Consider the following 26428-nt stretch of genomic DNA (forward strand, 5'->3'; position numbering starts at 1 on the left):
TCTCAAGTTGTGCCAGGGCAGGTCTAGGCTGGATGTTAGGAGGAAGTTGTTGTCAGAGAGAGTGATTGGCATTGCAATGGGCTGCCCAGGGAGGTGGTGGAGTTGCTGTGCCTGGAGGTGTTGAAAAAAGCAAAAAGCCTGTCTGGGGCACTTAGTGCCATGGTCTGGTTGATTGGCCAGGGCTGGGTGAGCTTGGAGGTCTCTTCTAACCTGGTTGATTCTATGAGAGCAGTGTCCCCTTTCTCAGTGCAAGGACAGCATGATGCTTTCCTCTCTGAGATTTTATTTCCTGACCCATGAGAGATCAGGGGAACTGGAGCTGAGGTGGGAGTCCAGCAGAGCTTGAACGTGCAGGCTGTTTTCCCATCTCAAAAGGCAGCCTGCAGGCAGCCATGTAGACCTCCTCCCACTGCTATATAGCAGGGAGGGGTTCACCCTGGGCTATTCTGGTGCTGCTTTCTCCTGTATGCCTTCAGCAAAGGGCACTTCTGCAATGCTTTGGAGGCTCCAATCATTAAAGGCTACATAAGGCTGCCATGTTGGGCCAGGGGGAGAGATTTTCTGCAGTGAAGGAACACGTCCCAGAAACCTCTATGAAAACATCAGGCATAGCCTAGGTCTTAATCAACTCCAGAACACAAAAAGCAGCAGGAGCAAAACCTCTCTGAGTTCCCATGGATCTCCAAATTCACTTATAGAAGGAGGAAGGGAAAAAAGTGAAGAGCATTTTTTTCCTCAAGCTCCAGAGCCAAAATCTGTGTGTTTTTGAAGTCATCCTAGCAAGGAAGAAAAGGCTGAAGCTCACTGTGACCTAAATAAAGCAAAAGAATTAGGTACCTGTGATCAAAGGGTTGAATGATGCATATACACATCTCTCTAAATAATGGAGTGGGTGGGGGAAATGACATGTCATTATTCCCCTGAAATGAAGGGAATTACCTGCTCTGGAAAGAGGATCTAATCTGTTTTTATACAGTGAAGAATAATGCCACACTATTTCTTCTGAAATTAGCAGCTGACAAGCTGAGACTGCAGTGCTCCTAGCGCCTGGCTCTCTGGCACCACACTGCACTTAGCATCAGGAAGCTTTGCCTTACCAGTGTTACAAGGTTTGGTGGGGAACAGCCACTGCCACAAAGGTACCTCAGACTTTCTTTCTTTCCTCTCTAGAGAGGCAATGCACAGAAAACCTGATACCAGCATTCCAAAAAGCTGCAGAACTGTGAAGGGGCTCAAAGTTACAGAACCACAGCAAGGTAGGGGTTGGATGGGACCTCCAGAGATCACCAAATCCAACTCTCCTGCCAAGGCAGGGTCACCTCGGGCAGAATCACAGAATTAACTAGCTTGGAAAAGATTTCTAGGATCATTGAGTCCAACCTATCACCATCATCCTAAAACTCTGCATTTCCAGTGTCCAAGACAGGCAGGAAAAGAGTGAGTTCTGAAAGCTGAAGTAAGGCTCATCTAAGTAAATAAAGAGTTCCTCTTCTTTCACCTCTGCTCCAACTCCAAGGCTTCAGCTACTGAACACCTGAGCACACAACCACAGTAAGGACTGAACAGTTGCTCTTGGGAAGATAATGGCTGTATTTTATCACAGGAGTGCACAGGAACAGCATAGGGTCTTGCACTGGATAACTGTCAGGGAGAAACGGCATCTCCTGCACCTAACCTAACAATGACTCCGTGATAATGCCCCAGGACTGAACATCTCCTGGTGCCAAAGCAGAGAGGCAAGGCCTCAGAGGCAAACCTCACCTGCTTCAGCAGCCTTCAGACAAACAAGCAGGGAGGAGCTGGTAGACCAGTTGCAGGAAACAGACTGCCTATCTTTAGCACTGCACCTTCCCTGATAGTGACTTCTCTCTAGACACATTTACTCACACATCTGCAACCTACTTGAATCTTCTTCTTCCTCTGTATGGAGCCTGCTGAAGATCTACACTATCTCCTGCAGGAAAGCACCTGGTGGTTGAATTTTTCTTGACCCCTGGTTGTTAACAGTAAAAATTAAAATCAAGACTGTCTTCATCTTTTCCCCTTCTCCCTGTTTTGTAATGGTGTGTAAATTACTCCAGCCTAATGTAGAGGTTTCCACTCAATTGCCATGGTTTCAGCTGACCTTCTGCAGCTTGTACTGCCGAATGTGTAGCCTAAGGCACAGATAGATCAGCACTCACCTACTAACTGCTCCACATAGTTACTTGTCAACAGGAGGGTCAAGCAGCTAACAGCCAGCTCCACGAGTACAGAGCACAGAGTCAGGACTATCCACATCCAAGCATCTAAGCCTCAGCACACAGAGCTGAACTGCAACCGCTCTTAAAATTCATCTACTTCTGCTACAGCAGCCAAAATATCTGAGGACAACTTTTCCTCACTACCTCTTCAGAAAGCACTGACTGAAAAACTTCCTTGAGAAAGCAAGAATAAACAGAATAAAGCACTGTTCTCATGACATTCAGAATGATTTATTTGCAAACATGCCCTCACTCAACTGCTACCTGAGCACAGCCTATTGTAAGGCAGAAGTGCTTTGGTACCACCTAACTTTCAAGCCATTATTATAATTATTCTCACCAGCACAGGCATTAATCACACAAACAATAGCTGGCTCGCAGTAAATGTGTGATAAACAACTAGACCATGATTTGTTATTCCTTTTCATATGTTCTTTAACTTGAATGCTTCATTTCTGTGAAAATAGGCTTGGAGAAAACAAAACCAAAACACAACCAAACCAAAGTGCAAATTAATCTTACCTTCAGACTGATGTGTGGCAAGAGGTGTCTGTGTCTCCTTGGAGTATGATACCACCTCCCGAGGTAAGAAATCAACCTGGGTGATCTTGGACACCCCTAGTTTGTGCAGTCTGCGTCTAAGATGGAATACAGGACACCAGAAGGTTAGTCATGTCCAAGGGAAACCAGCAGCAGCAACAAGAGCATTTATGAGCAGGATTAAAATAAGGCAAACCACACTGTAGTGCCTGCTAAGAAGCAGCACAACACACTGTGCATGGGAAGTACCCAGCTGCAGGGAAGAAAATTAACCTGGGAGCCATCTGCCATAGTAGAGTGGAGTTACTGAAGCTCTGGATCATGCTGCTGAGGGGGACTGCAAGTGGGAGAAATGAGCTGCTTGTGGCCCTTGTAACAGGCAGCTCAATCCTCCTTGGGACCATCATTACTGCAATGTTCTGCCTGCTCAGAAGAGTTAATCCTCAGCCTGAGATACACAACAGAGGGAAGGGCTCAGGGAGCATAAACCAGGCGGGATTAGGAGTGTCAAATGCTCACTTAAGAGCAACAGAAGATGTTTTAATTGGCAAGGTGGGTGATTTCCATCAATATGGAGATTCTCCCTTCCACAGGTGTTAGCAGTACAGCTGAAGCAGGTTTATGATTAGCAGAGTCCTAAAGCAAGGGGAACTCTGAAACACAGCTGGAACAAGGCAAGAATAGCCTTCTTTTTTCTCTTCATTCCATTTCTTTACAGAGATCATGGAAATAAATTACTAAAATCAACCAACTGAGAGTAAAGGGCAAAGAGGAGACAGCTGAATATAGTCACAAACTCTTCTAGTCATACACAGTTCACTCCACAATGTAGGAGGGGGGATCAATTTATTTCTTGTCTATTGTTTGACTGTCTGGAGGGAGGGAAGACTACACAGGCAGCTACTTGCAAGTGTTTTAATGGAGAAAAAAATGGCAACTTTGAATATGCAAACAATAACCAAATGAGCTGAATGAAGTCCAGCTGCCCAGGACAAGCAGCACAAGCATGCTTATACATTTCTGGGGTGTAAGGGGCACCACGTTTCTGAGCTGAGGAAGAGAGCAATGTGGGAAAAGCATAAAATTCATACCCATTATCCATGTCCTCTCCATTTTCCAGATGGTCAGAGGAACAGAGGTCAAAGGGGACCTGGATCTAATCCATTTACAATGCTTTAGGTATTCAATTATGATTGATGTCTGCAAGGTAATGGAAATCTCACCTACTGAACCCTTCAGCCGGTTAATGCTACCTCAGCTATACATTGTTCTAATCTCTCTCACTGACTCAGCTGCTGTTAAGCTGAATGCAACTAGATTCAGCAGGTAATTGGTGTGAATCAGGCATATCACCTAACCAAGCCACTGGAGCAGAAACAGTTGTTACAGCTCTGAGTCTCTCTTTTCACAGAGGAAAAACACAACAAGCCTTCCTCTTGCAACCATCTGTGACTTGGCCAATATGAACAAAAAGCTGCAACTGTCTGAAAACCTTCAAGAAAAGGTTTTACATTATTGCTGGGGGCAGAAGAAAAATTACAGCTCATGATGCACTTCAGCTAATGAAAGCTTTGGTAGCTTTACACTGGGCAGCTGGTTCAGGGAGGTGTGAATTCGAGCTTGAATTCACCCCAGCCAAATCTTGTGTGTGTTTTTCCTTTCTTCAGCATCACACCTGCCAGCTCTGTTACCTGCTTGGTCAGTCAGGCTTGCCCATGCAACCAGTTCCCAGCTACCTCAGGCTACTAGTTCCACTGACTCAGATTCTTAAGCCTTTGGCATTGAAAGAGCTGTTTGATAATGGTCTTGGTTAAATGTAATCTCTAATTAATTATGTGCCTCACCTAGGCCTAATTAGAACTTCACCTAATTCTAACAACAGTTTCACTTGAGGTTGTTTAGGTCACTCTGTTACTGCTCAGCTGCCTGAGGATGGGTGAACACCAATCCTAATGGAGAGCTGGATTTAGCTGCTAGCTGGGTTAACCTCTTTGCAGAGTGCTAACCAAGAAGTGAGCTACATCCCAGAGTGCTGTGCTGAGAGAATATATGGGATTTTTCACCTAGAATGTCCCTAATTCAGGGATATTTGTGCCTGTACAAATATCTAGTGTCACCCACACCCTGCTGATTCCTGGTGAAGGTAGGGAGGTCTTTCTTCAAGAGGAATGCAGTCTCTTAGTGCTTCTCTGCTTTGATAAGCAACCTGCACTGGCTCTTAGGTAACTAAAGGTTGGCCAAGCCCTTGGTCCCAAGCATCCCAGAGACACCTGGAGCATCCTTTCAGCTATCTGGACTCTACCCAATATACACTGCAGTGTTCTAGTCCCTAACTCTTTTGGGGGCAGCACCAAGCTGTCTCTTGTTTTGCCATACCCATTTTTCATCTGAGGTGCTCCTAATTCTCATCACCTTCAGTCTGCTGGATATTCATGTTAGGAGCACATAAGCTTTGAAGGATTCCTTTCAAAACTGCCAGTAGGATGCCAGTAACTGATGCTCATCCACCAAAAATGATTCCTCTTTCTGAAGGTACCAGAAGGAAGACACACAAGCTGGAAGTGGTTTGCTACACACAGAACTGAAGTCTGCCTTGGTTTTGAAGGCCATTTTCCTTCAAAAGGGGCAGAACTTCCATTCCAGAGTATACCTTCTGGATTTAGTTCCTTTCTGTCTTTGCACCAACCACTTCTGAAAGATTGAAGTCTTGTGGCCATCCTCAGGGTTGCCTTTCATGAGTCAAATGCAGGAACTTGCCTTGTACAGTCTTTTGAAGAGTGCTACTCTCTACTGCTACTACTGGGAGTGCTCAGCTTTTAACCCCAGTTTCTGGGAGAGGGCAGCTAAAAGGTTTCTCTGTAATCAAAACAGCTCAAAACCTTACACCTTTATGATATGGCCCAGGTAAAACAGTAAAAGCTGGATCCATCTGAAGAGAAAATTACAAATGAATGTGGAGGAACTCTGTTCAGGAAGCTCTCTGGATACTTTCCACTCCTTCTGGACTTTCCTGTAGATAGTCCTAGCAGCCCTAGCTGCAGCTGGGAGCTCTGTCAAGCAGCAGTTACAGGCAAAGTGTTGCTTTTCTTCTAGAATGCTGAATGAGTTTTACATGAAGCAGCATAAACCATGAGATGCTTGCCTGGAGACTCAGACAGGTAAGGCCAGAACTTCATAGAGCAATTTCTTCAACACAAAAATTTGATCTTGTCTGTGACTCAAGAACTTGAAGGACTGCTACTGATCTTTTCTAGAGCTACTTTATCCTAAACACTTCTTCAGGTAGGAATTTCAGGTGCTTGGGACAGAGAAATTCCATCCCAACATAGAAAAATCTGAATTTTAGCTGCAGTAGAATTTTGAAATGCTTTATTGGCCTGAACTCAGCTAAGCTGACAATTACCCTTGCACTGTGCCTAAGTGCACCACTATAAGCACACATACAGAGCTCCTAAGGCAAAAGGGGAAGCAGTTACTGCATGTGGCAACAGCATAACTATGGCAGACAGGAAGGAGGGGAGGAAGAAGTAACTCAGAAATGATTCAGAGCCAAGCCTGAATCAAGAGGTACAAACAAGACCAATGCAACTGTGCATGCACATTTTAAGTGCCACAATAATAACATTTCATCTGTAATGAAATAGTTATTGGTACTGCATTTCAGGCAACAGAAATAGCAGCTTAGCTTCTCACAAGCCTCTCTAAACACTTGTTGGGTTTCCAGAAAGCTGGCTTTGCTGAAGCTTCTTCCTGATGCAACTGAAACAAGGAAACTTAAAATTATGGTCTTTTTGAGTCCACAAAGCAAATGAAAATCACATCAAACCAGCTTAGCTGGGAAGCATTTTCAACATTATGCTTGCAAAGAAATGATAAATAAGTAACAAAAAGAGCTGACATATACCCAAGTTCAGAGTCAGACTGGAGCTGTAGCACTGAGGGGTCTGTATCCCATTGCAAGGTCCTAGGGTGGTAATCAGCCGTGCAGCACAAAGGGGAGGGGGGGGAAAAAAAGAACACACAGAATTAACTGAAAGGATGACCAAAATCCCATCTCATTAGTTACATGCTTTAGCTACTACATTCAACCTCCAAACACAAGGGACAGCCACGCTGTGTCAGACAAGGTTTGGGTGTCAAACTGTGACAGGGCAGGCAGCATATTTAAAGTACATATTACTGGTAAACAGAGGGAAGAAGCTGGGTTATTGGTTAATCAGACTTTGATTCTCTTGTTCTGGAAGACTTCTGGTTCTAACTATAGTTGATGCATTCAAAACAATCTGTGCAACTTGCAAGCACCATTTCTTGTCATCTTATTTATAGGGTAAGGTAGGCTGAGCCTTCAACTGCCTTGCTCTTCACTCACTCCTGGGGCTGAGAGCAAGCCACTCTGGAAAGCACAGTGCTCAGAGAATCATAGAATGGGTTTGGTTGGAAGAGAGATCAAAGATTGTCCAGTTCCAACCTCCTGCCATAGGCAGGGACACCTCCCACTAGAAAAGGTTGCTCAAGGCCTGGTCCTGAGCACCTACAGAGAGGTGTTCTCACTCTTTGGAGACACAAACAAAGGCATGTGCTGCATTCCCTCATGTCAAGAGTGAAAGAGAATCAATCTCAACACCCTACACACACAAAAAGAAGGAGGAATTGCAATGGGAAAATGCTTTCCCATGGGCACTTGTTCTCAGCTTCTTATGATCTGTATAATGGCAGGAAAGTCTTCACAGTGACACAGAAAAGCTTCTCCAGGGTGAAACTGCATTACAAAAGGGTCAGGGATAAAACAACACAGTGAGAAAGAACAGATCTTGGCTTTTTTCCTTGTAAGCTGGCTGGAGCTCAGTGCAGTGCAAAGTGGACATAAAGATCTGGATGCCTGGCACAAGGCAAAGGCATCAGTGAGTAATGCATTACAGATCCTCCAGCACAAAGGCTACCTGCATGAAAACTCCTCTTGTCTTCTCACCAAGGCCAGCAAGTAAGTTTCTCATCACAGGGGCTACTTGTAGGTGCACCTCCAGGTCTCCCAGACATTTGAAACAACACATACACAACTCATTTGACTTCTACCTCCCTCCCCATCCGCTTTCAGACCTACAACATTTCCCAAGGGGTGAAGATTGTTCCATCAGAAAGAGCTCTGTTATCATCTGAGCAAACCAAGGCCCTGCCACAGCTCTCTAAAAAGGCACCTCCTCTGTGTTTCACCTCTAAGAACTCAGACCAGGTTTCAGGAGAAGGCACATTTGGGGCCAGCTGAGTAGCCAAACAAAGCACAGTCAGGGATCTCACAGTCAGGACAGCACTCAAATCCCCAGCACCTGACACCACCCCTATGGATTAGGCCAGCACTGGTTACTTCTAGGCCATGCATGCAATGGAGATGTGTTCTTCCCTAAATCACAGAGTCACAGCACCATGCAGGCTGGCAAAGCCCCTCAGGAGCACCAACCCCAACCCAGAACCCTCCCCAGCTCCCTCAGTTCCTCCTCACAAGATTTATTCTCCAGGCCCTTCCCCTTTCAGATCATCAGGTCCAACTATTACCTAACTCTTGACCAAAGCTGGAGCTCAACCATGTCACAGAGTCACAGCAGCATGCAGGCTGGCAAAGCCCCTCAGGAGCACCAAGGCCAACCTAGAACCCTACTCTACAAGATTCACCTGAAACCACAGCCCTAAGCACCACAGCCAAACCACCCTCAAACACAGCCAGGCTGGGTGACTCCACCACTCCCTGGGCAGCTCATTCCAGTCCCTGACCACTCTCTATGTGAAAAACCTTTTCCTAATGTCCAATCTAAACCTCCCCAGCCTCAGCTTGAGGCCATTCCCCTTGTTCTGTCTGCAATTATCTGTGAGCAGAGCCCAGCAGCAGCCTCTCCACAGTGTCCCTTCAGGTAGCTGTAGACAGCAATGAGGTCTGCCCTCATCCTCATCTTCCTCACACTGACCATCCCCAGCTCCCTCAGTCGTTCAAGGCCTCATCCAGCCTGGCCTTGAGCACCTCCAGGGAGGCTGTGGAGCACAGAAGCACCCAACATGATCACAGATCAAAGATCACACTGGGGGATTCTGTGCTCCACAACCTCCCTGGGCAACCTGCGCCAGTGTCTCACCAGGGAGGCTGTGGAGCACGGAATCACCCAATGTGATCAGGCTCCAAGAGTTGGGGCTCTTCAGCCCGGAGAAGAGAAGGCTTCGAGGAGACCTTAGAGCGGCCTTGCAGTAGGCCAGAGCTGCCCTCCCCAGCTTCGGCCTGCAAGGCTGCAGCAGGCCGCATGGCGCAGCTTGATGTCGCCTCCAGCCAGGAGCCATCTCCCACACACAGGCCATGAGATGAGGAGGGACATGCTCCTCCCAGAGAAAAGTGAAGGGAGCAAAGGCAGGGAGGGAAAGGGAACCATATCTGAACATGGGCTGCAGCAAGAGCAGTGTGGGCACAGGGCAAGGGAGGGGATTCTGCCCCTTGGCTCTGCTCTCCTCAGACCCCACCTGCAGTCCTGGGGGCAGTTCTGCAGCCCCCAGCACAAGCAGGACATGGAAGTGTTGGAGCCAACCCAGAGGAGGCCACCAAGATGCTGAGAGGGCTGCAGCAGCTCTGCTGTGAGGACAGGCTGAGAGAGTTGGGGCTCTTCAGCCTGGAGAGGAGAAGGCTTTGAGGAGACCTTGGAGGGGCCTTGCAGGATCTGAAGGGGGCTACAGGAGGGCTGGGGAGGGACTGCTGACAAGGTCTGGGAATGACAGGATGAGGAGGGATGGGTTTGAACTGGCAGAGCCAGGCTGGATGAAGCCTTGATCAGAGATCACATTGGGTGATTCTGTGCTCCACAACCTCCCTGGAGGTGCTCAGCACCAGGTTGGATGAGGCCTTGAGCAACCTGTTCTAGTGAGAGGTGTCCCTGCCTATGGCAGGGGGTTGGAACTGGCTGAGCTTTGTGTGCCCTCCCAACCTAACCCATTCTGTGATTCTTACTCCCCAAATGGAGTTAGTGAAGTTTCTGTCCTCCTGTCCCAGGTAGCTCATGGCCCTGAACTGGGGCAGAATCCCTTGCTCTAGGAGCTACAGAACTCAAGCTGCTGCACTGGCTCGGTGCAGGGTGGAGAGCACAGGCAGTGACTACCTGTTTCAAGGAACAATATTGATTTGTCCTTTGCGTTTTCCTGACACCTGGAGAATGTCTGCAGATCAAAATGAAAGTGAGTGAACGGCAAAGACTCTTCTGGCCCTGCAATTTAGCCAGTTTCCATGGCAATAAGGTTGGAAAAGGAATAAAGAAGACTCTTTGAGGACCAGCAACCCAAAGATGATGTTGAATTGCTCATCTTATCCTGCAGACCAGGAAATTAAAGCTGATCTCTTTGTGATGAGCAAACATAGCATACAACATTCCCTGATGTTTTGGGTGAGCATCGCAGCTCTGCTTGTTCTGCTGTGGACAGCTCTGAGTGGGGATTGTGAAATGCCAGTGGATCCCAGGAAAAAAGTGCTGCCAGTCTTTCTCTGATCCACTGCACCAGAGCTGCCAGTCTTTCTCTGATCCACTGCAAAATGCTGCCCATCTTTGATCCACTGCACCAGAGCTGCCCGTCTTTCTCTGATCCACTGCACCAGAGCTGCCCGTCTTTCTCTGATCCACTGCAAAATGCTGCCCATCTTTGATCCACGGCACCAGAGCTGCCAGTCTTTCTCTGATCCACTGCGATGTGCTGCCCATCTTTCTCTGATCCACTGCACAAGTGCTGCCAGCCTTTCTCTGATCCACTGCCTGAGTTCTTTCTCCAGAGACTTCTTTGTGAAGAAAAAGATGCAGTGCTGCTGTTCTTTTCCCCCCTTTCTTCTTCACACAAGAAGAGTGAAATTAGCTTTGAGACTTCTGGTCACCCAAGGACAGGGGCAGAGGGAGCAGTGTTCCAGCCCCTGAAGAGAAGTGCATGATCTGGAGCTGCTTGACTGATAGGTCAGGGAGGGAGGGATCCCTCTGGAGAGATCAAGTTGGTGGAAGTCCCCTTAAATGGATTCAGTGAGTTTTGGTGTAGATCCACACAGGAGACACAAAACACTCTCGACCTGAATGTTTTTACAGGGCCAAGGGATGATCACTACACCAAGCACTTCCCAGACCTTCCAGAAGCCTCCTGCAGGCCCCTGAGCTCCTCCAGCGGGTGAAGCGAGTGTGCAAGGTGTGGGAAAGGTCCCTGGAAGCTGACTGAGCATGAGCAGCAGAGTCAGGCCTAAGTCACCTCCACCTGTTCCCACCACCCCGACAGCACAAACACTACTCTCAATCACAACCCCCCAAGGCTGTGTAAAAGCTGCTTGCTGGGTTAGGCTCCCACACAGCGGTGAACAATAGCCCTGCCATCAATCTCCTGCTTAGGTCTGCGGTGCACAGTGGCTGCCCTGGGCTGATGGCAGGCTAAAAGCTGCAACCATGATCAAGTAACAGATTGTGCTGCAGCAGAATGAAGGGAATGAGGAGGTTTGAGACCCTGCTCTAAGCAGGGAAGGTCCAAGTGTTATTACTTCTCTTTAAACTGATAGGCTTTCACTCTCTTCCTCCAGACAGGCACATTTTAGTCTGCTATTTCTTCCTCCTGCCTTGTGAGTGCAGTAATGAGTGCATCTGGGACAGCACCAATGCTAGTGCTGCTTCAGCTCCTAGTGCTGAAAAAGCACCAGAGGAAGTTGATGCAACCCAGAAGCAGGAATAACCTGCAGAAAGAGGCTCAGATGCAGGACATCTATTAAAGAATTGGACAGTAAAGCTAATGGGGATATTTTTCTGTTCTGAATCCATTAGGAAGATCTTCAGAACACAGTTTTTAGAGGACAGGGACCGTTGCAAAATCACAGCATTGAAATGTCCCAGTTGGAAAAGACCTCTAAGATCATCAAGTCCAACCATCAGCCTAAGACTATGTCCCAAAGTGCCATGTCCACACATTTCCTGAACACTTCCAGGGACTCCACTGCTTCTCTGGGCAGCCTGTTCCAGTGCCTGACCACTTTTCAGGAAAGAAATTTTTTCCTACTATCCAAACTCAACCTCTTATGGCATAATTTCAGGCCATTTCCCCTCATTCTATCACCTGATACTAGGGAGAGGAGACCAGTAAGCAAAAGGAGAAAATCTAAGTTGGGAGGTGAAAGGAATTTGAATAGAACCACTCCCTTTCCTGTATTTATTATTACCACTGAGATCCAGGCACTCTGCCATCTGTTCCAGTGCCCTGTGGAACCTTACCTCCAGAAGATTTTATTCTGATTGCATAATGTCAATTATGTAGATTAAAAATGGGGGGGGGGGGGGGGGGGGGGGGGAACCTGAAATAAATCAACTAGAAATAAAATAAAAGGCTTGACCTCTTTTGGAAAGCTCCCAGCCTCAGAAGGCATTAACGAAGCACAGAGTCTGTCATCTAAACCTCTCTGGAACCCCTGAGAACTTCTCAGCTGATTTAAGCAACTTTGGGTCTGGCCCCAGTGCCAGTAAGTGATGTAAGGCAGCACTGCCAATACATACACTTATTCAATCAGCATCATAAAATGATATTTAATGTCAGGAATCATGGCCAAATTGCAGTACAATTAGGCTCTGCCAAGCGCCAGCTCTCTGCTAAGTCCAACACATTTCACTCAACCAGCGTGCAGCTTGCTGGCAGCTTAGCTCTGACTCTGCTTCCCTGAAGCCAAAATCAAATCCTCCCTCAGCTGCTGCAGGAGCTGCAGAACATGTCCTGTCCGACTTCTTTTCTGCCTCTCTTCTCCCTTCCCAGGTCAAGAGCAAGCAGGCCTGAAGAGCCATGCTTTGCAAAAGGCTGCTCCCAGAAATGGCAGCTAACCCTGCTTCCCTGAGGGGCCTCTTGCAGGCTAAGCAATCTCTCTGCAGCACTGCAAATCACACCTTCAGGCACAACTGGAGGAAAGCAAAACACCATACCCTGGCATCTCCTGTCGCCAAGAGCCTGTGCTATCCAGACCAGGAGCAAACTGCACTGACAGTGCAGTGAGTCCCCAGGTCTCTGCTAAAGGGAGATATCCACATGTGTCCCTAATGCAATGCCATTAGACCTGACAGGTCCCAAGCCCAGCACCTTTCCCTTGTAGCACCAGCAATGTCCCCAGATGACCCTTGGTGTGGGAAACAGCTGTGCCCTCATAACCCTGAATGCAGTGAAAGGAGGGGTGCCAGGACTGCACAGATGAAGCTGTGTCGAGGTTTGGGGAGCTGAAAGGCCAATCCTATTAAGCAGAGCAGAGATTGTTACTAAACAGAGAGATAAGAATTGAAGGAGAGACTCAGCCACAACACATGGAGTCATCCACAGCATAGCACTTTGCTTACCAGGGTAAAGCTCCCCAAATGATCTCAATGTTAGGAAGAAATGAGTGCTCTCATTTTGTTGGGTTTTTTGTCATCAGGGAGTCTCAACTTGACCATAAGGATCTGTACTGCTTGTGCTCCAGCATGGAAATTTATCACCATCAGCTCTCTGCATGGGGACAGAAAGACAGGAGATCGCTCCATGCAGCAGCTCTGAGCACCCAGCTCAAGCTCCACTCCAGCTCTGAGTAGGTTTAAGGGGCAGTAGGTGACTTGAGAAGGTGAGTAAAGAAGATCACAGCCTGACAAATATCTCCAGGGGTGGGGCCTCAACCACCTCCCCGGGCAACCTGTGCCAGTGTCTCACCACCCTCACCATAAAGAACCCTTTCCTAACATCTAGTTTGAATCTCCCTTCTGCCAGTTCAAACCCATTAACTGAATCTGAACTAAGAAACTGTTGGTGATGTTTCAGAATCTCTGTGTATACATGAGCTGCTCTTTGCTTCAGCCCTTTCTTTCCAGGTTTTAATCACCTTCACTTTCTCCACTGCTATTTTCACTTCCTGCTATTTGTCCTAACACATTTCAAGTGTGTCTCCCAACTAAAACACATCGAGAAGCAGAAGATTCAAAGCACAGAGATGGAAAAGGACTACTCCAACTGATGCTTTGTATTTAAGCCACTGTTCTGCTACCATCTGTGCCCTGTTTTGCAGATCTGTTCCACTTTGGAAGGATTGGCAGAGAGGAAAATGCCTTCCTTGTGCTTCTGGTTTGCTGGAGCACATTCTGAGCAAGATGGCTATCAGCACTCAGGGAGGATTTGTGCCTCTCCCAGCAAGACTCTCACTGATGCTTGCAGAGCTGTATGCTCCAGCACCACTCTGGCTTCTTGTCTTCAGAGGGGGACTGCTGCTGATAAAATGAAATGCTGTAACACAGTCAGTGCACAAGGAGTTTGGCACAGCTCTTGGAGCACAGCCAGGCACTTGGCCTTTGCATTTGCACTTCTAAGCAGGCTGACACCTCTGACTTCCAGCCTTCACCAATAAAAAGGGCAACTCTGACCTTCCTGAGAGCAGAGTGCCAGCTTTCAGCTGCCTGGAAACCACAGAAACCCTTCCCAGAAGGGCTTGACTTTAAAATATTCTTCTTTCTTGTTGTTTTCCTTTTTCTTTAAAGCTATAGTTATTAAAAAGCATGGACAGCTAAGATTTAAAATACAGATATATTTCAAAACCAAGCCTGTGCTGCTGAATGAATTTCAGAACTTTCCAAATCCACTTGACTTTAGGCATCAGAATGAACGATTCTGGCATGCTTTTGATGGGCAGAACATACCACAGGACCAACACCCTGTGGGTTCCCATTTCACAGTCAAATTCATTCTGCTGAACATACTTGATGTACTCCAAGCCTGTCCCTGGCTTCAGATCCACCTTACAGACTGCAGTCTCCTGGCAGTGTAATGAGCATTCTTATTCTCACTCTTTTTATGCCATAGCTACAGGAATCTTACTCTGTAAATTTATGCTGCTTTACCAAGAGGGTCACTGTGAGCAGCAGTGAGAGGAAAGAAGGTCCAACAGAAGCTGCTGCTGAGCCTATGAACTGACACAGATTTACTGCACATGCTGGAGTGTATGAAGAGTCCTTTGGAAGGAACAGTAATAAAAGCAGGAGGGGGAAGGTACAAGTTGTTCTGTCCTCGGCTTTTACACCAAGAGTAAGTCTATGCAGCAAAATAGATCTCTCTGCTCTTGCAGGGGGGCTAGACTAAATGATCTTCAGAGGTCCCTTCCAACCCCTGCCATTCTGTGATGTAAAGAAAGAGCTTGCCAGGAGAAGTCCTACATGTTATCAGCTCCTGCAGATGCTTCAGAGGAACCACACTACTCACATTAGGACACTCTGCAGATTCACAGATTGCATCAAGTTGGAGCAGACCATCAAAGATCATCTTGACCAACCTCCCTGCAGTCAGCAGGGACACCTCCAATTAAGCCAGGCTGCCCAGGGTCACATCAAGTCTGATCTTCACAGGGCCTCAACCATATATCTGGGCAGCCTGCTCCAGTACTTCGCCACTCTCACAGTAAAGAACTTCCTCCTGATGTCCAACGTAAATCTGCCCTGCTCCAGTTTCAAACCATCGCCCCTTGTCCTATCACTACAAGACCTAAACAGTCCCTGCTCAGCCTTCCTGTAAGTCCCCTTCAGATAGCGAAATGCAGCTCTAAGGTCTCTCTGAAGCCTTCTCTTCTCCACAATCATAACATCATAGAATCACAGAATCATAGGATCACAGAATGGTCTGGGTTGGAAGTGACCTCCAAAGGTCATCTAGTCCAAGATCTCTAAAACATTAGTCACTGAAATAGCCACTCAGAGCCATAACAATAATGATAATAACCACCATTATTTAATATATTGTTACATATTTTATATATATTATTATTGTTATTATTTTCTAGATCAAACACAAACTCGTGGATGGGGCTAGTGAAGAAGAAAACATCTACATGCCCCATCTGTACCAGCTGAGCAATGTTAAATGATTTAACAATGTTATACACTTTAACATAGGAGGTGATCTGACACAATTCAATTAAATCAAGATGAAATTCTGTGCAAGAGAAGTGTTTAAGCTGAGCTGGCCTTAGCAAGTAAGTTGCTTTGTTTTAAGAGGATTAGTGTTTTAGTCCCTAAAATCATCTGATTGTCTGACTAAATATATGTATGATATGCCTGGAAATAACTACAGTGAGGTAAGTGCAGCTGGGCTGATAACCTAAATGGTTAAGTGGGGCTTGATGCAGTCATACTCCTCTGGAGGCAGCTGGGGCTCAGGTTTCCAAGGCATTTTATGAAGCACCCTGGGAATGGCAATCTTTCCTTCTCCTTTAATTTATAGCAGGGAGATGCTTGCTAATGAGAAAAATAATCAAAGATCTGGAGGACTGAACCCTATCCATCCTTTAGGAATGAAAGCATGAAAATGCTTAATGATGCCACAGGCTCACATGCTAAAAGGACTGCAGATGATTCTAATTAATATGGACCACTCTGACTTTGGAACTGGCACGCAATGAAAAACGCTCCCTGCTTTCTAGGTCAGATACACAGACACTTGAAAGCCACTGCCAAGTATCAGTCCCTAAGGTGTCTGCTTATGTTCACAGGCTGGAATAAAAAATAATGAATTGGCAAGGAGAGGCTTCAGATACTGAGGGCTAAATACACACTGAATATAAAGGAGAAGGACTGTGGTTCTTCTCGTGCAGGGGCAAAGAGAAGGGAAAGACTGTGATGAACCTGTCTTCCTTCAGCCTTCTATGCTTCCCTAGGCAGGGCAAGCCTATGCAGGAACAAGCTCTTTACATGAGGGGAGTGGAACACTGGAACAGGTTGCCCAGGGAGGTAGTGGAGGCCCTATCCCTGGAGATACTCAAGGTGAGGCTTTGACAGACCTCTGAGGAACCTCATCGAGCTGAGGATGTCCTTGCTTAATGCAGAGGCAGTTGGAGTGGATGACCTTTGGAGGTCCCTTCCAACCCAGACCATTCTGTGATTCTATGATTCTGTGACTCTGTGATGTGTGCAAGCAGCTCACCACAGCCACAGGAGAACTTTCCAGCCCTGTTACTGTCCGATACATGAGCTGGGGACAGGAAGTGGAAACTGTGAGATAAAGCTTGCATGCCAAGAGATCCCCACCTTGGTGTCTTGGGAAATCATACAGGGAGGAATTTCACAGCTGGGGGATGCACTTCTGCCTTACCACAGAATGGCAAACATCCCACACCAAGCCCAAAGCCTCCAGAGCAGAGTGGCAACACCAGCATCCCACAGGTTATCCTGTATGCCTCAATGGAAAGCAAATGGCTCCCTTGACTCTGCACTGTGGCAGACTCTCTAGAAAGCAGAGTTCCCTAGGGTTGCACTCTTTAAAACCCCATTCAAGTGAAGGTCATCATAAAGCAGTTCTTCTCCCTTGGTCTCTTCCTGTAGCTCCCTCAAAACCTTTGCATTGTTCTGTGCTTGCCTTTGGCTCAGCCTATTTATGAAATATGTATGTCACTAAAACAGTCATTTAAAAGCCACTTTGTACATAGAAACTGATCTTAAAAAAAAACCCACACTGTACAAACTCCATAAGTCTCCTACTAAACAGACACAGCTGCTGCTCCTGAGGCAATACAGCACAGGCCAGCTTGGATTGGAGGCGTCTGAAAGATGCCTCTCGGTTGTGAATGTGGTAGCACACAGAAATGCTACTAATGCAAGGCAGAGAGGTAGTGATGGAACAGTCTCCTTGCACAGGACATGTCAAATGGATTTGCTTAATGAGAGAGCAGCTTAGCCCTAGGCAGCATGGTTCTGTTAGTGAAGTTAGCACACCTCACAGAAGCATGGTTTTGTTAAAGTCTGCAAGGGATGGTTTCTGGAGCTGAAGAGGAGACAGGAGGTAGGCTGCGTGGACTGTGAAAACCCTACCTGGTGCAGCAACATTAATGCTGCTTTCCCTTGTAAATGACACTGAGACCAGGATCCACCAAAGAGGAGACAGGAGGTAGGCTGCATGGACTATGAAAACCCAACCTCTTACAGCAATATTAATCCTGCTTTCCCTTGTAAATGACACTGAGACCAGGAGCCACTTCCTTATGAGGAGAGGCTGAGAGACCTGGGGCTGCTTAGTCTGGAGAAGACTGAGAGGGGATTTAATCAATGTCTATAAATATCTGAGGGCTGGGGGTCAGGACAGGCACTTCTCACTTGCTCCCTGGGACAGGACAAGCAGCAATGGATGGAGGCTGCAGCACAGGAGGTTCCAGCTCAACACAAGGGGGAACTTTACTGTAAGGGTCCCAGGGCCCTGGCACAGACTGCCCAGAGAGGTTGTGGAGTCTCCTTCTCTGGAGCCTTTCAAGGCCTGTCTGGATGTGTTCCTCTGTGACCTGAGCTAGATTGTCTGGTCCTGCTCTGGCAGGGAGGTTGGACTGGATGATGTCTTTGGGTCCCTTCCAACCCCTAACACCCTGTGATCCTGTTTTCTTTTGCCTTCTTTATCTAATTAAACAGTATATTATGCATTTAAAAGGGACAGTGGCGTTCTGATCCCCTTTCTTCAGAATCAGAATGGTGTTAGCCCTGGTGAAAAGGCTGGGACAAAGAGTGGCACCACAGATGAAGCAGCTAAAGCATCCCCCTAGAAAGCTGGGCTGTACAGGTCAGAAATGGTTCCATAGTTTAGTCTGCCCTACACCTTCTCACAAGCTGGCTGGCCTCAGGGAAAAGACACTGTTGCTCTAGCTATTGTGCTGGAGACAACAGACAATGGTCCTGCAGGACAGCAGCACTCCTCAGCCTGTAGTTTGTGTGGCAGAAGGGACCATTGTGACCATGCAGCTTTTCTTCCCGTGCAACTAAAAACCCCAACTATCTGACTTCTCTGAACGAGTTTTTGTTTGACCTATTGTCAGTCTGCTGGGCAGGCACATTACCCTGCCTGACCAACATCCAGAAGGTCCAGGAGGACCCTGAGGAAGATCTTTGGGCAAGAATCTGTCTCACTGTTGAAATTTTACAGAGTTTTGATAGTTTTGTGTTTGTTCAGCTTCAACACCAAACACTGTACTGCTCTCCACATGGCTGGCTGGAGCCCTTTTGCTCCCCATGTAACTACTAACCTTGGTGAACAAGTTACCAGTTAGTTCCATCTTGTGAAGACTGGTATTAGGAAGGAGTTCTTTAGTATGAAAGTGGTGGGACACTGAAAACAGGTTGTTCAGAGAGGTGGTGGAGGCTTCTGGAGACATTCAAGGTCAGGCTTGATGGGGCTTTGAGCACCACGATTTAGTTGGGGATGTCCCTGCTTACCGCAGAGGGATTGGACCAGATGACCTCTAGAGGTCCCTTCCAACCTGATTTAGTTGGGGATGTCCCTGCTTACTGCAGAGGGATTGGACCAGATGACCTCTAGAGGTCCCTTCCAACCTAATTATTCTATGATTTTAAGTCTGTGGTTGCAGGATAACAACTCCTGAACACGGTTCACACTTTCCAATGTATCAATTGCCCTTCCAGAAAAGTGGACCTCAGAAAGCTGGACTTCTGGCTAAACTGCACTCACCACTCTGCAAGAAATCACAAGTACCTGCCAATCAAAACATACCTCAGGTACACTTGGTGATATTGAGACCAATATATTAAGGCTGACAACTACCAAAAGTGCCAACAATTCATGCAAGTATGAACCCAATCCTGCTCTGCACCAGAAACTGCTGCCTCAAATGGGGATGTATGAAGATCTCTTGCTTTCTCCAAAACTTTCAGCAGAGCCTCTCTCCTGTTGTGGACCAAAATCTGCAACTTCACAGCTTTTTTGGTTTTTTACTATCCATATCTTCCTCTGAAGGACATTTCAGCAGTGAGCAGTCAGTGACTGCACACAGGATGTCGGTGTGAGCTCGTTATGTCTGCAGCAGCCCTAGCAGCCACAATCTCTGTGATTGGGGCATTAGCAGCTTTGGATCTAATCCCCTTTCCTCTAATGTCTGTGCTCAGTCTACTGCTGTACAGCAGAGGGAGAAGAGGAAGATCTTCAAAGCACTGCGGCATGAGAAGGGATCCTGCAGAAGCGCCCCCAGAGAAAGCGAAATGGAAGGATGCATTACAAAGAAGCAGAGCAACCCTGCTTCCAGAGACCAGCAGGCAGTCAGCTACGCAGCAGGCAGGTCAGGAGGATGGCCTGGGCACCCCTCGGGGAGAAAACAGCAGAGACATTTAATCCTTTCCACCCACTGTGATGACAGATCTGCCAACACAGTCTGCTCTCCAGGTTTGATGGCTCTATCGCACACGCACATTCGAGCGCAGCCCTTCACACATCCACACACTGAGCACATCTGCCTGCACCCAGTGCCAAGCTAACTGCCACTCAGTGCTATCCACAGCTTACAGAGATTGCCCAGGGCCTGGGCCAGGCATCATCGAATTTCCATTACCACGAACCAATTGCTCCAGGCCAACATCTGCAAGCAGCTTTCCTGACACACAAGACAGCCCTTTCAACACCAGAGGATGGCAAACCAACTGCTGGGCTACAAATAGAGTCTTGGGATTCCCACTGAATTCCCAGTGTGGCCACAGAGAGCCAGAAAATGGATGCAAAATGAAAGGCCACAGTGCAGGACAACATGAGCTTTGGAGAAGAGGACAAACCCCTCTCTCCTCTGTAGGGACAGGCGGTGACTTGCTTGCACCGCTGGCTGTTGACAGAGTCAGAGCACTAGGGTAAGTCAGAGCAAAATGAATCCCCCCAAGAGCATTTCATTATTTGAACAGCAAAAAGTTTACACCCCTAAGGTTCAGAAGAGAACCTGAAAACCAGATGTCTCCAGCCAGTGTTGTCATGGCTGCATGTGGGACTGTGGGAAACAGCTTTATCCTGAAGAGCACACTTGGTTCACAAACCATTTTTGGTCTGCTCAAAGTACTTTGACTTGCTGAAGTCTGCTGCATTTACTTATTTATTTAGGTGGCTTGAGCAGTCATATCTTACAGGCAAGGGCTTTCCTGCTTAACAACCTGCCTTTCTTCTAGAGGGCAGACCTGGGAGGAGGGCTGAGCAGATCTCAGCAGCATCTGTGCAATGTGCACATCACAACGTAGGGTGTCTGCAGCTGGCTGAAGGAGAACTACACATAAATAGATACACAGGCACAGGTTACAAAAGTGTGATTTTTCTAAGCAGAAGGCTGGTGTGGCCCGAGAGCTGGTGACCTGAAGCTGTGTGACATTGCTGCTGATGTCTGCAAAGGCAGTGGTGTCTGCTCCTGACAACTGTTAACTGCAGAGAGCAATTGCTGCCTTGTGAAGCCATTAGCAGAGTCTTGGCTCGCAGAATCTGGCAGCTCAGCTCTGTGTTGAAATAATTTGATACAAAAAGAGCTATTAGGACCCATGTTTTACACTTCCCAAAATATACAGCGTGGCTGTTTGGACCTCTTCTCACTTGAACATATGCTGCTTTACCAGCAGCATCTTCCCTTCTATTCTACTCCAGAGTAGCAATTATGCAGTGACTGCAACTTCATTTGCTGTTTTAACCACATCAACAAAGAAGGTTGCTCTTGTGCCCATTCCTTACACATCACCACCCCTTTCCAGGAGGAAAAGAGCTGCAGAGCTGCCATTCTGCTTGAAACTCTCTGATATCTGCAGTTTCCAAAGCAGAACTGTCAGCTGATCCCAAGGCCTTTCAGCCTGTTGCTGTACAAGCTCTTCCCTGCCATGTCAATGCCAAACACTGTGGTGAGCTGTAAGGAGATGAGAAAGCCTGGAGTTACACCTGGGAGGACTTCCAGAGGGGCTGGTGATGTGACCAAAGATAACTCACACGAGTAACAGCTTCTACCACTTCCCCTCATTTTTAGTGTATATCCACACGGAATGACAGCTTCCTGTGGGCCATTTTGGAAGCATAAGTTCAGCTCTTGCTTCCAAAGGGAAGTTTGGAGCTCATAACTCCAGATAGACTTGCTGCATAGATTTATTTACCTCACCTCTGAGACCAGTCTTACTGGCTGGTAACACACAGTGGGCAAAGGCAGAAAGAAAAGCACACAACAGCTACAGCACATTCTCATTTTTCAGAAGCAAAGGTAAAAATGGGGAAGTGGAAAAGAAAAACCCAGCCAAAAAAACTCAAACAAGACATTTAGTCACCACTGACTCTGGGTCTTACCTTCCTAGGGGTCCCAGATCTCCTGAGTCCTGGCTGCCTGCATCACTGGGTGTGCTCACTGATTTCGAAGAGGGAGACATAGGGGTTGGGACTAAATAATGAAAATAACAGGTATCCCATGTTACCACATGCAGCGACTGCACTGATGGAGAGCAGTGTCAGACAAATCAAAACCAAGGGGGCAAAAGGAGAGTGGGCAGATGAGGAGGAGAGTTTGGAATGGCGAAAGCAGAGAAAGAAGGAAAGAAAAAAGAAAAAGGAAGAGAGTCAAGTGAATGTTAAGTCTTTTGGAAGTGTTAAAACTGATATGAATTTAAGACAGGGTTGAAAGCCTGCTGGGAATCTACAGCACATCAATGGAGGAGGTATCTGTGGGAATAAAGAGCGCTTGCTTTCTTGGGTAACAGCTCAAAGGTGGCTTGCAAAAAGGTTTTCAAGGATATGAAGAAATATCAGGGGGCTTGCCTTGTCAAAAAAACCAAGTGAACTCTTCTGGCAAAGCCAAGTAGGCAACAGAACAAGCATCCTACCCAAACAGTGAGTTGAAATCAAAAGCAGTGTCCATTAGATGTGGTCTAAAGGTTGCAGAGTGGAAACGGCATCCAAAACAAAAGCTAAACAAGGAAATCCAGCTGAGTTAAAATCATTTCCCAAAGATGGTGAGGATCCACATTAGTCTGCCCAGTGATGAGGCTTCCTTCAGTAATTTAGGTCACACAAAGTTTCCATTTGGGGTGGGACATGATTTCAAGGCTCAGGGAAAGGTTTCCCTTGGTTTAGGTACTGTTTGCCCAAGCTTTAGAACTGATTTTCTCTCTGGCTTGCCAGGGCTTTTTGCAGCATATGTCATGCAAAGGCAGTTTGATTTCCTGAAACAGGAAAGGAAGTTCATAGCTCCAGGTCAGCCCAAGTCAAAGCTCTTCAGCAAGGAAATAATAAATAATAAAAAAGGAGAAGTTCAAATATTCTGATTTCCTTTAAAATGGTTTCTCAGAAAATACTTCACCTGCAGCAATGGCTCCAGTCAAGATTTAATGCAAAGAGGCCACGCTGGATAAAACACATCCAAAAAAAGGTAAGGGGTTTTCATGCAAGAGTGAGGTTTGCCATTTGGTTTAAATCATGTGAATTCCCCCTTGTAGATTTAGCAGAGTAGAACTTTAAAGCATTGTGCTCTGCCCTGCAATGTGTAACAGCAGAGCTGGCAGGAGATTGGGATTTTCCATGTGACCAAACATTTCGTGCAGGTTCTCACTAGAGGCTGTCACAAGAGTGCCTGCAGCAGGAAAAGTGAATTCATGGTCATGACAGCCTCTTGGCAGGTTACAGGTAGGCTGTGGCTGGTTATATACTGCATATTCACAAAGGGGGCTGAGGATCATCTCTGTGTGTGAAGCATAATTAAAGCTTCCTTTGGATATTAATGGTGAGTGTCTAGGCAGGGAATGGAAGAGGACAAAATATCATTAAGCAACTTATATGGGAATTTTCCTCTTCTTTTGACAGCAGCAAACCAATTAAAGTAAGAACTGCTAATTAGCAGTGTGGCTATACATGGCCAGCTCATATGATAAGAAAGGACTGCCTCAATTTTAGGTTAAAATTAGAATATTAAGGGCTAGGACATTCAGAATCTATCTGCCCTTATAATCTCACCAGAGAATTACCACAGCATGTTTCATGATACATAAAAATAACCCAGTCATGACTTGCCAGCTGATTGTGAGAAGTATTTAAAAGCTTCAGTCACAACAGCAGAACCTATAAAAAATATTAACTGGCCTCAGTTTTGCTGGATGCAAGTTATTAATTAACTCAAAATGTCACAACCTACTTGTATATGCATCCAAGGAGCTTAGGAGCTTTCCTAAATCAAAGTTTCAGTATTTTATTAAATTTGGAGTTTGGAGACAATAGTGTCTGGAGATAAAAATCCCAAATTCACCTCCAATCTATTTTATGATAAGGCTTGATACCTCCATGAGGCACCACTGCAGCTCAAACAGTGAGAAGGATCTTGGATTCAAGAGAGAAGAAAAGAAAGGGAAGCAAGGAGGCAAGGAGGGAGGGAGGGAGGCAAGGAGGGAGGGAGGGAGGCAAGGAGGGAGGGAGGGAGGCAAGGAGGGAGGGAGGGAGGCAAGGAGGGAGGGAGGGAGGCAAGGAGGGAGGGAGGGAGGCAAGGAGGGAGGGAGGGAGGCAAGGAGGGAGGGAGGGAGGCAAGGAGGGAGGGAGGGAGGCAAGGAGGGAGGGAGGGAGGCAAGGAGGGAGGGAGGGAGGCAAGGAGGGAGGGAGGGAGGCAAGGAGGGAGGGAGGGAGGCAAGGAGGGAGGGAGGGAGGCAAGGAGGGAGGGAGGGAGGCAAGGAGGGAGGGAGGGAGGCAAGGAGGGAGGGAGGGAGGCAAGGAGGGAGGGAGGGAGGCAAGGAGGGAGGGAGGGAGGCAAGGAGGGAGGGAGGGAGGCAAGGAGGGAGGGAGGGAGGCAAGGAGGGAGGGAGGGAGGCAAGGAGGGAGGGAGGGAGGCAAGGAGGGAGGGAGGGAGGCAAGGAGGGAGGGAGGGAGGCAAGGAGGGAGGGAGGGAGGCAAGGAGGGAGGGAGGGAGGCAAGGAGGGAGGGAGGGAGGCAAGGAGGGAGGGAGGGAGGCAAGGAGGGAGGGAGGGAGGCAAGGAGGGAGGGAGGGAGGCAAGGAGGGAGGGAGGGAGGCAAGGAGGGAGGGAGGGAGGGAGGCAAGGAGGGAGGGAGGCAAGGAGGGAGGGAGGGAGGCAAGGAAGAGGATGAGGAAGGAGATAAGGACAAAGACAAGGAAGTAGGCAAGGAGGGAGGCAAGGACAGAAACAAGGAAGGAGATGAGGGAGGCAAGAGGGGAGGCAAGGAGGGAGGCAAGGAAATTTCTCACTCTAGGGCCACTCAAGAAGTGAGATGGAGTGTAACCAAGGTAACAAACATTCAGCTGCTGTAATCTTTGTCATACATATTTTTGGATTGAGGACTTCAGATTCTAGAACTGAAACATCAAAACAAACAAACAAAAAGAGGTCAAGCTCATGAAACCAGAGCTAAAATCTACACTAATGATCTGCCAATGAGCTTTTTGCTCATTTTTTATTTCCCCTCTCTAGTTTTGCTTGATTTTAGAAGAAAATCAGTGGGAGCTCCCACACAGCTGTGCTTCTCCTTCCTTAGCAAAAGGTTAATCTGAATTGTTGCAACAAAACTCAGGGCTGCCGAAGCACAGCTTTTATAGCAACTGTTTTGTGGTCACAGATGTGAGAGAAGCTAAATCAGTCCATCAGAAAAGAAATCGTTGCTGGTATGCAAACCCCACCTGCATTACCTTCCCAAAAAGTTCCTGGAGAAAGGAAACAGATGTTTTTTGGCAAGGACAAGCACTCCAAAGGCCATGAGCTGGTACATGGGAATGGTATGGCAGGCATTCAAACAGAAGAGTTCACTTCACTAACACAGCCAATAACCAAAGAAAGCCAAGCATGCTTTTACAGAAAGAATGCATTCACTGTGGCAGAGCTGAATGCTTTGCAGTGTGCCTCTCTTAAATACCTAGAGGTGGCTCTGGGGATATACCAATGCTCTGTAACAAAGCTTCTGTCTCTCTTCTTTTGCGGTCTAGGTCGGAGTCCTCCTGAGCTGGCTCCTTCTTTTGCTGGAGATCAGCCTGAGTTAAAAGAGAACAGAGGAATTTCACCCATACACAATCAGATGTGTGGAAAATATTTCTGTGCACCACTGGTTGGGTACACTCTGCCATTCACTTAGATATGTTTAGGTAATGTATAGCTTTGATAATTTACACTGCATGTATCAGTATTGAATGAATGATTTTTGCAAGGAGTTTTTGATGGAAAACTGCTTCAGATGAAACTTATTCAGCTAGTTTACAAAAGGTGATCAGAGAACAACAGGCATTACAAAAGGTGATCAGAGAACAGCAGGTATCATCACCCTGAATAAAAGTAGCCCCTTCCTACTTGAATCAAGAAATAAAATTCCATTGAACTTCAGTGATGTAGCCTAAGGGCTGACATTTGGTCCCAAGCACTTGTTGGCAGCAAAAATATTTTCTCCTAAGTTCCAAGAGTTAACAGGAGCAAAAGAAAGGTCTAACATGTCTCAAATAGGATTTTGGCAGCCCTGGGCACCAGAATTGTGCTAGTTGGAGCCCAGCTAGAATGTTTTGGTGAGAAGAATTAGATTACAGGCTGTGAAAATGAAACAATGCTGATGTCTACTTCACTCATAGGCTTGCTGAGATGTATAAGAACAAGAACACAAACATAGATAATGGAGTTGCTCTCTGTCTGGGCTTTGGGCTGAACTTTTCTCTCTAACCTAACCTGTCATCTGTGTGACTAATCCACCTGCATCCTAACCCCCCTGGCTGACCCTCCAAGCTACCTTGAGCATAAGGCAAAGTCTTGGGTAAAGTAGAGAGGGGTGGGAGGAAGGTGGAAGGGTGGTTGTGAGCCCCTCCTGGAGTCTTTAGCTTCTGGGAGGGGAGCTGTGTTTCAGCATTACTTTTTAACTTGTATAGTTCTGTATATAACTGT

The 26428-nt window shown here is 47.1% G+C and overlaps 1 protein-coding gene across 7 annotated transcripts in view; it reads right to left on the reverse strand.

Moving 5' to 3' along the window:
• DYNC1I1 (dynein cytoplasmic 1 intermediate chain 1) overlaps positions 1 to 26428 on the reverse strand; it is a 200208-nt gene that overhangs the window by 153228 nt on the left and 20552 nt on the right. For 2 of the 7 annotated variants that reach the window (XM_064166992.1, XM_064166991.1), the window contains exons 3-6: positions 25422 to 25536; positions 21870 to 22011; positions 6688 to 6747; positions 2766 to 2881 (exon numbers count right to left, since the gene is read on the reverse strand). In XM_064166992.1, coding sequence (XP_064023062.1) covers positions 2766 to 2881; positions 6688 to 6747; positions 21870 to 22011; positions 25422 to 25536 — 433 coding nt within the window. The remainder of the gene's footprint in view (positions 1 to 2765; positions 2882 to 6687; positions 6748 to 21869; positions 22012 to 25421; positions 25537 to 26428) is intronic. The other 5 variants (XM_064166995.1, XM_064166993.1, XM_064166997.1 and 2 more) reach the window with 5 other exon arrangements.

Source organism: Pogoniulus pusillus, chromosome 28, assembly GCF_015220805.1.
Source record: "Pogoniulus pusillus isolate bPogPus1 chromosome 28, bPogPus1.pri, whole genome shotgun sequence".
Classification (NCBI taxonomy): Eukaryota; Metazoa; Chordata; class Aves; order Piciformes; family Lybiidae; genus Pogoniulus; species Pogoniulus pusillus.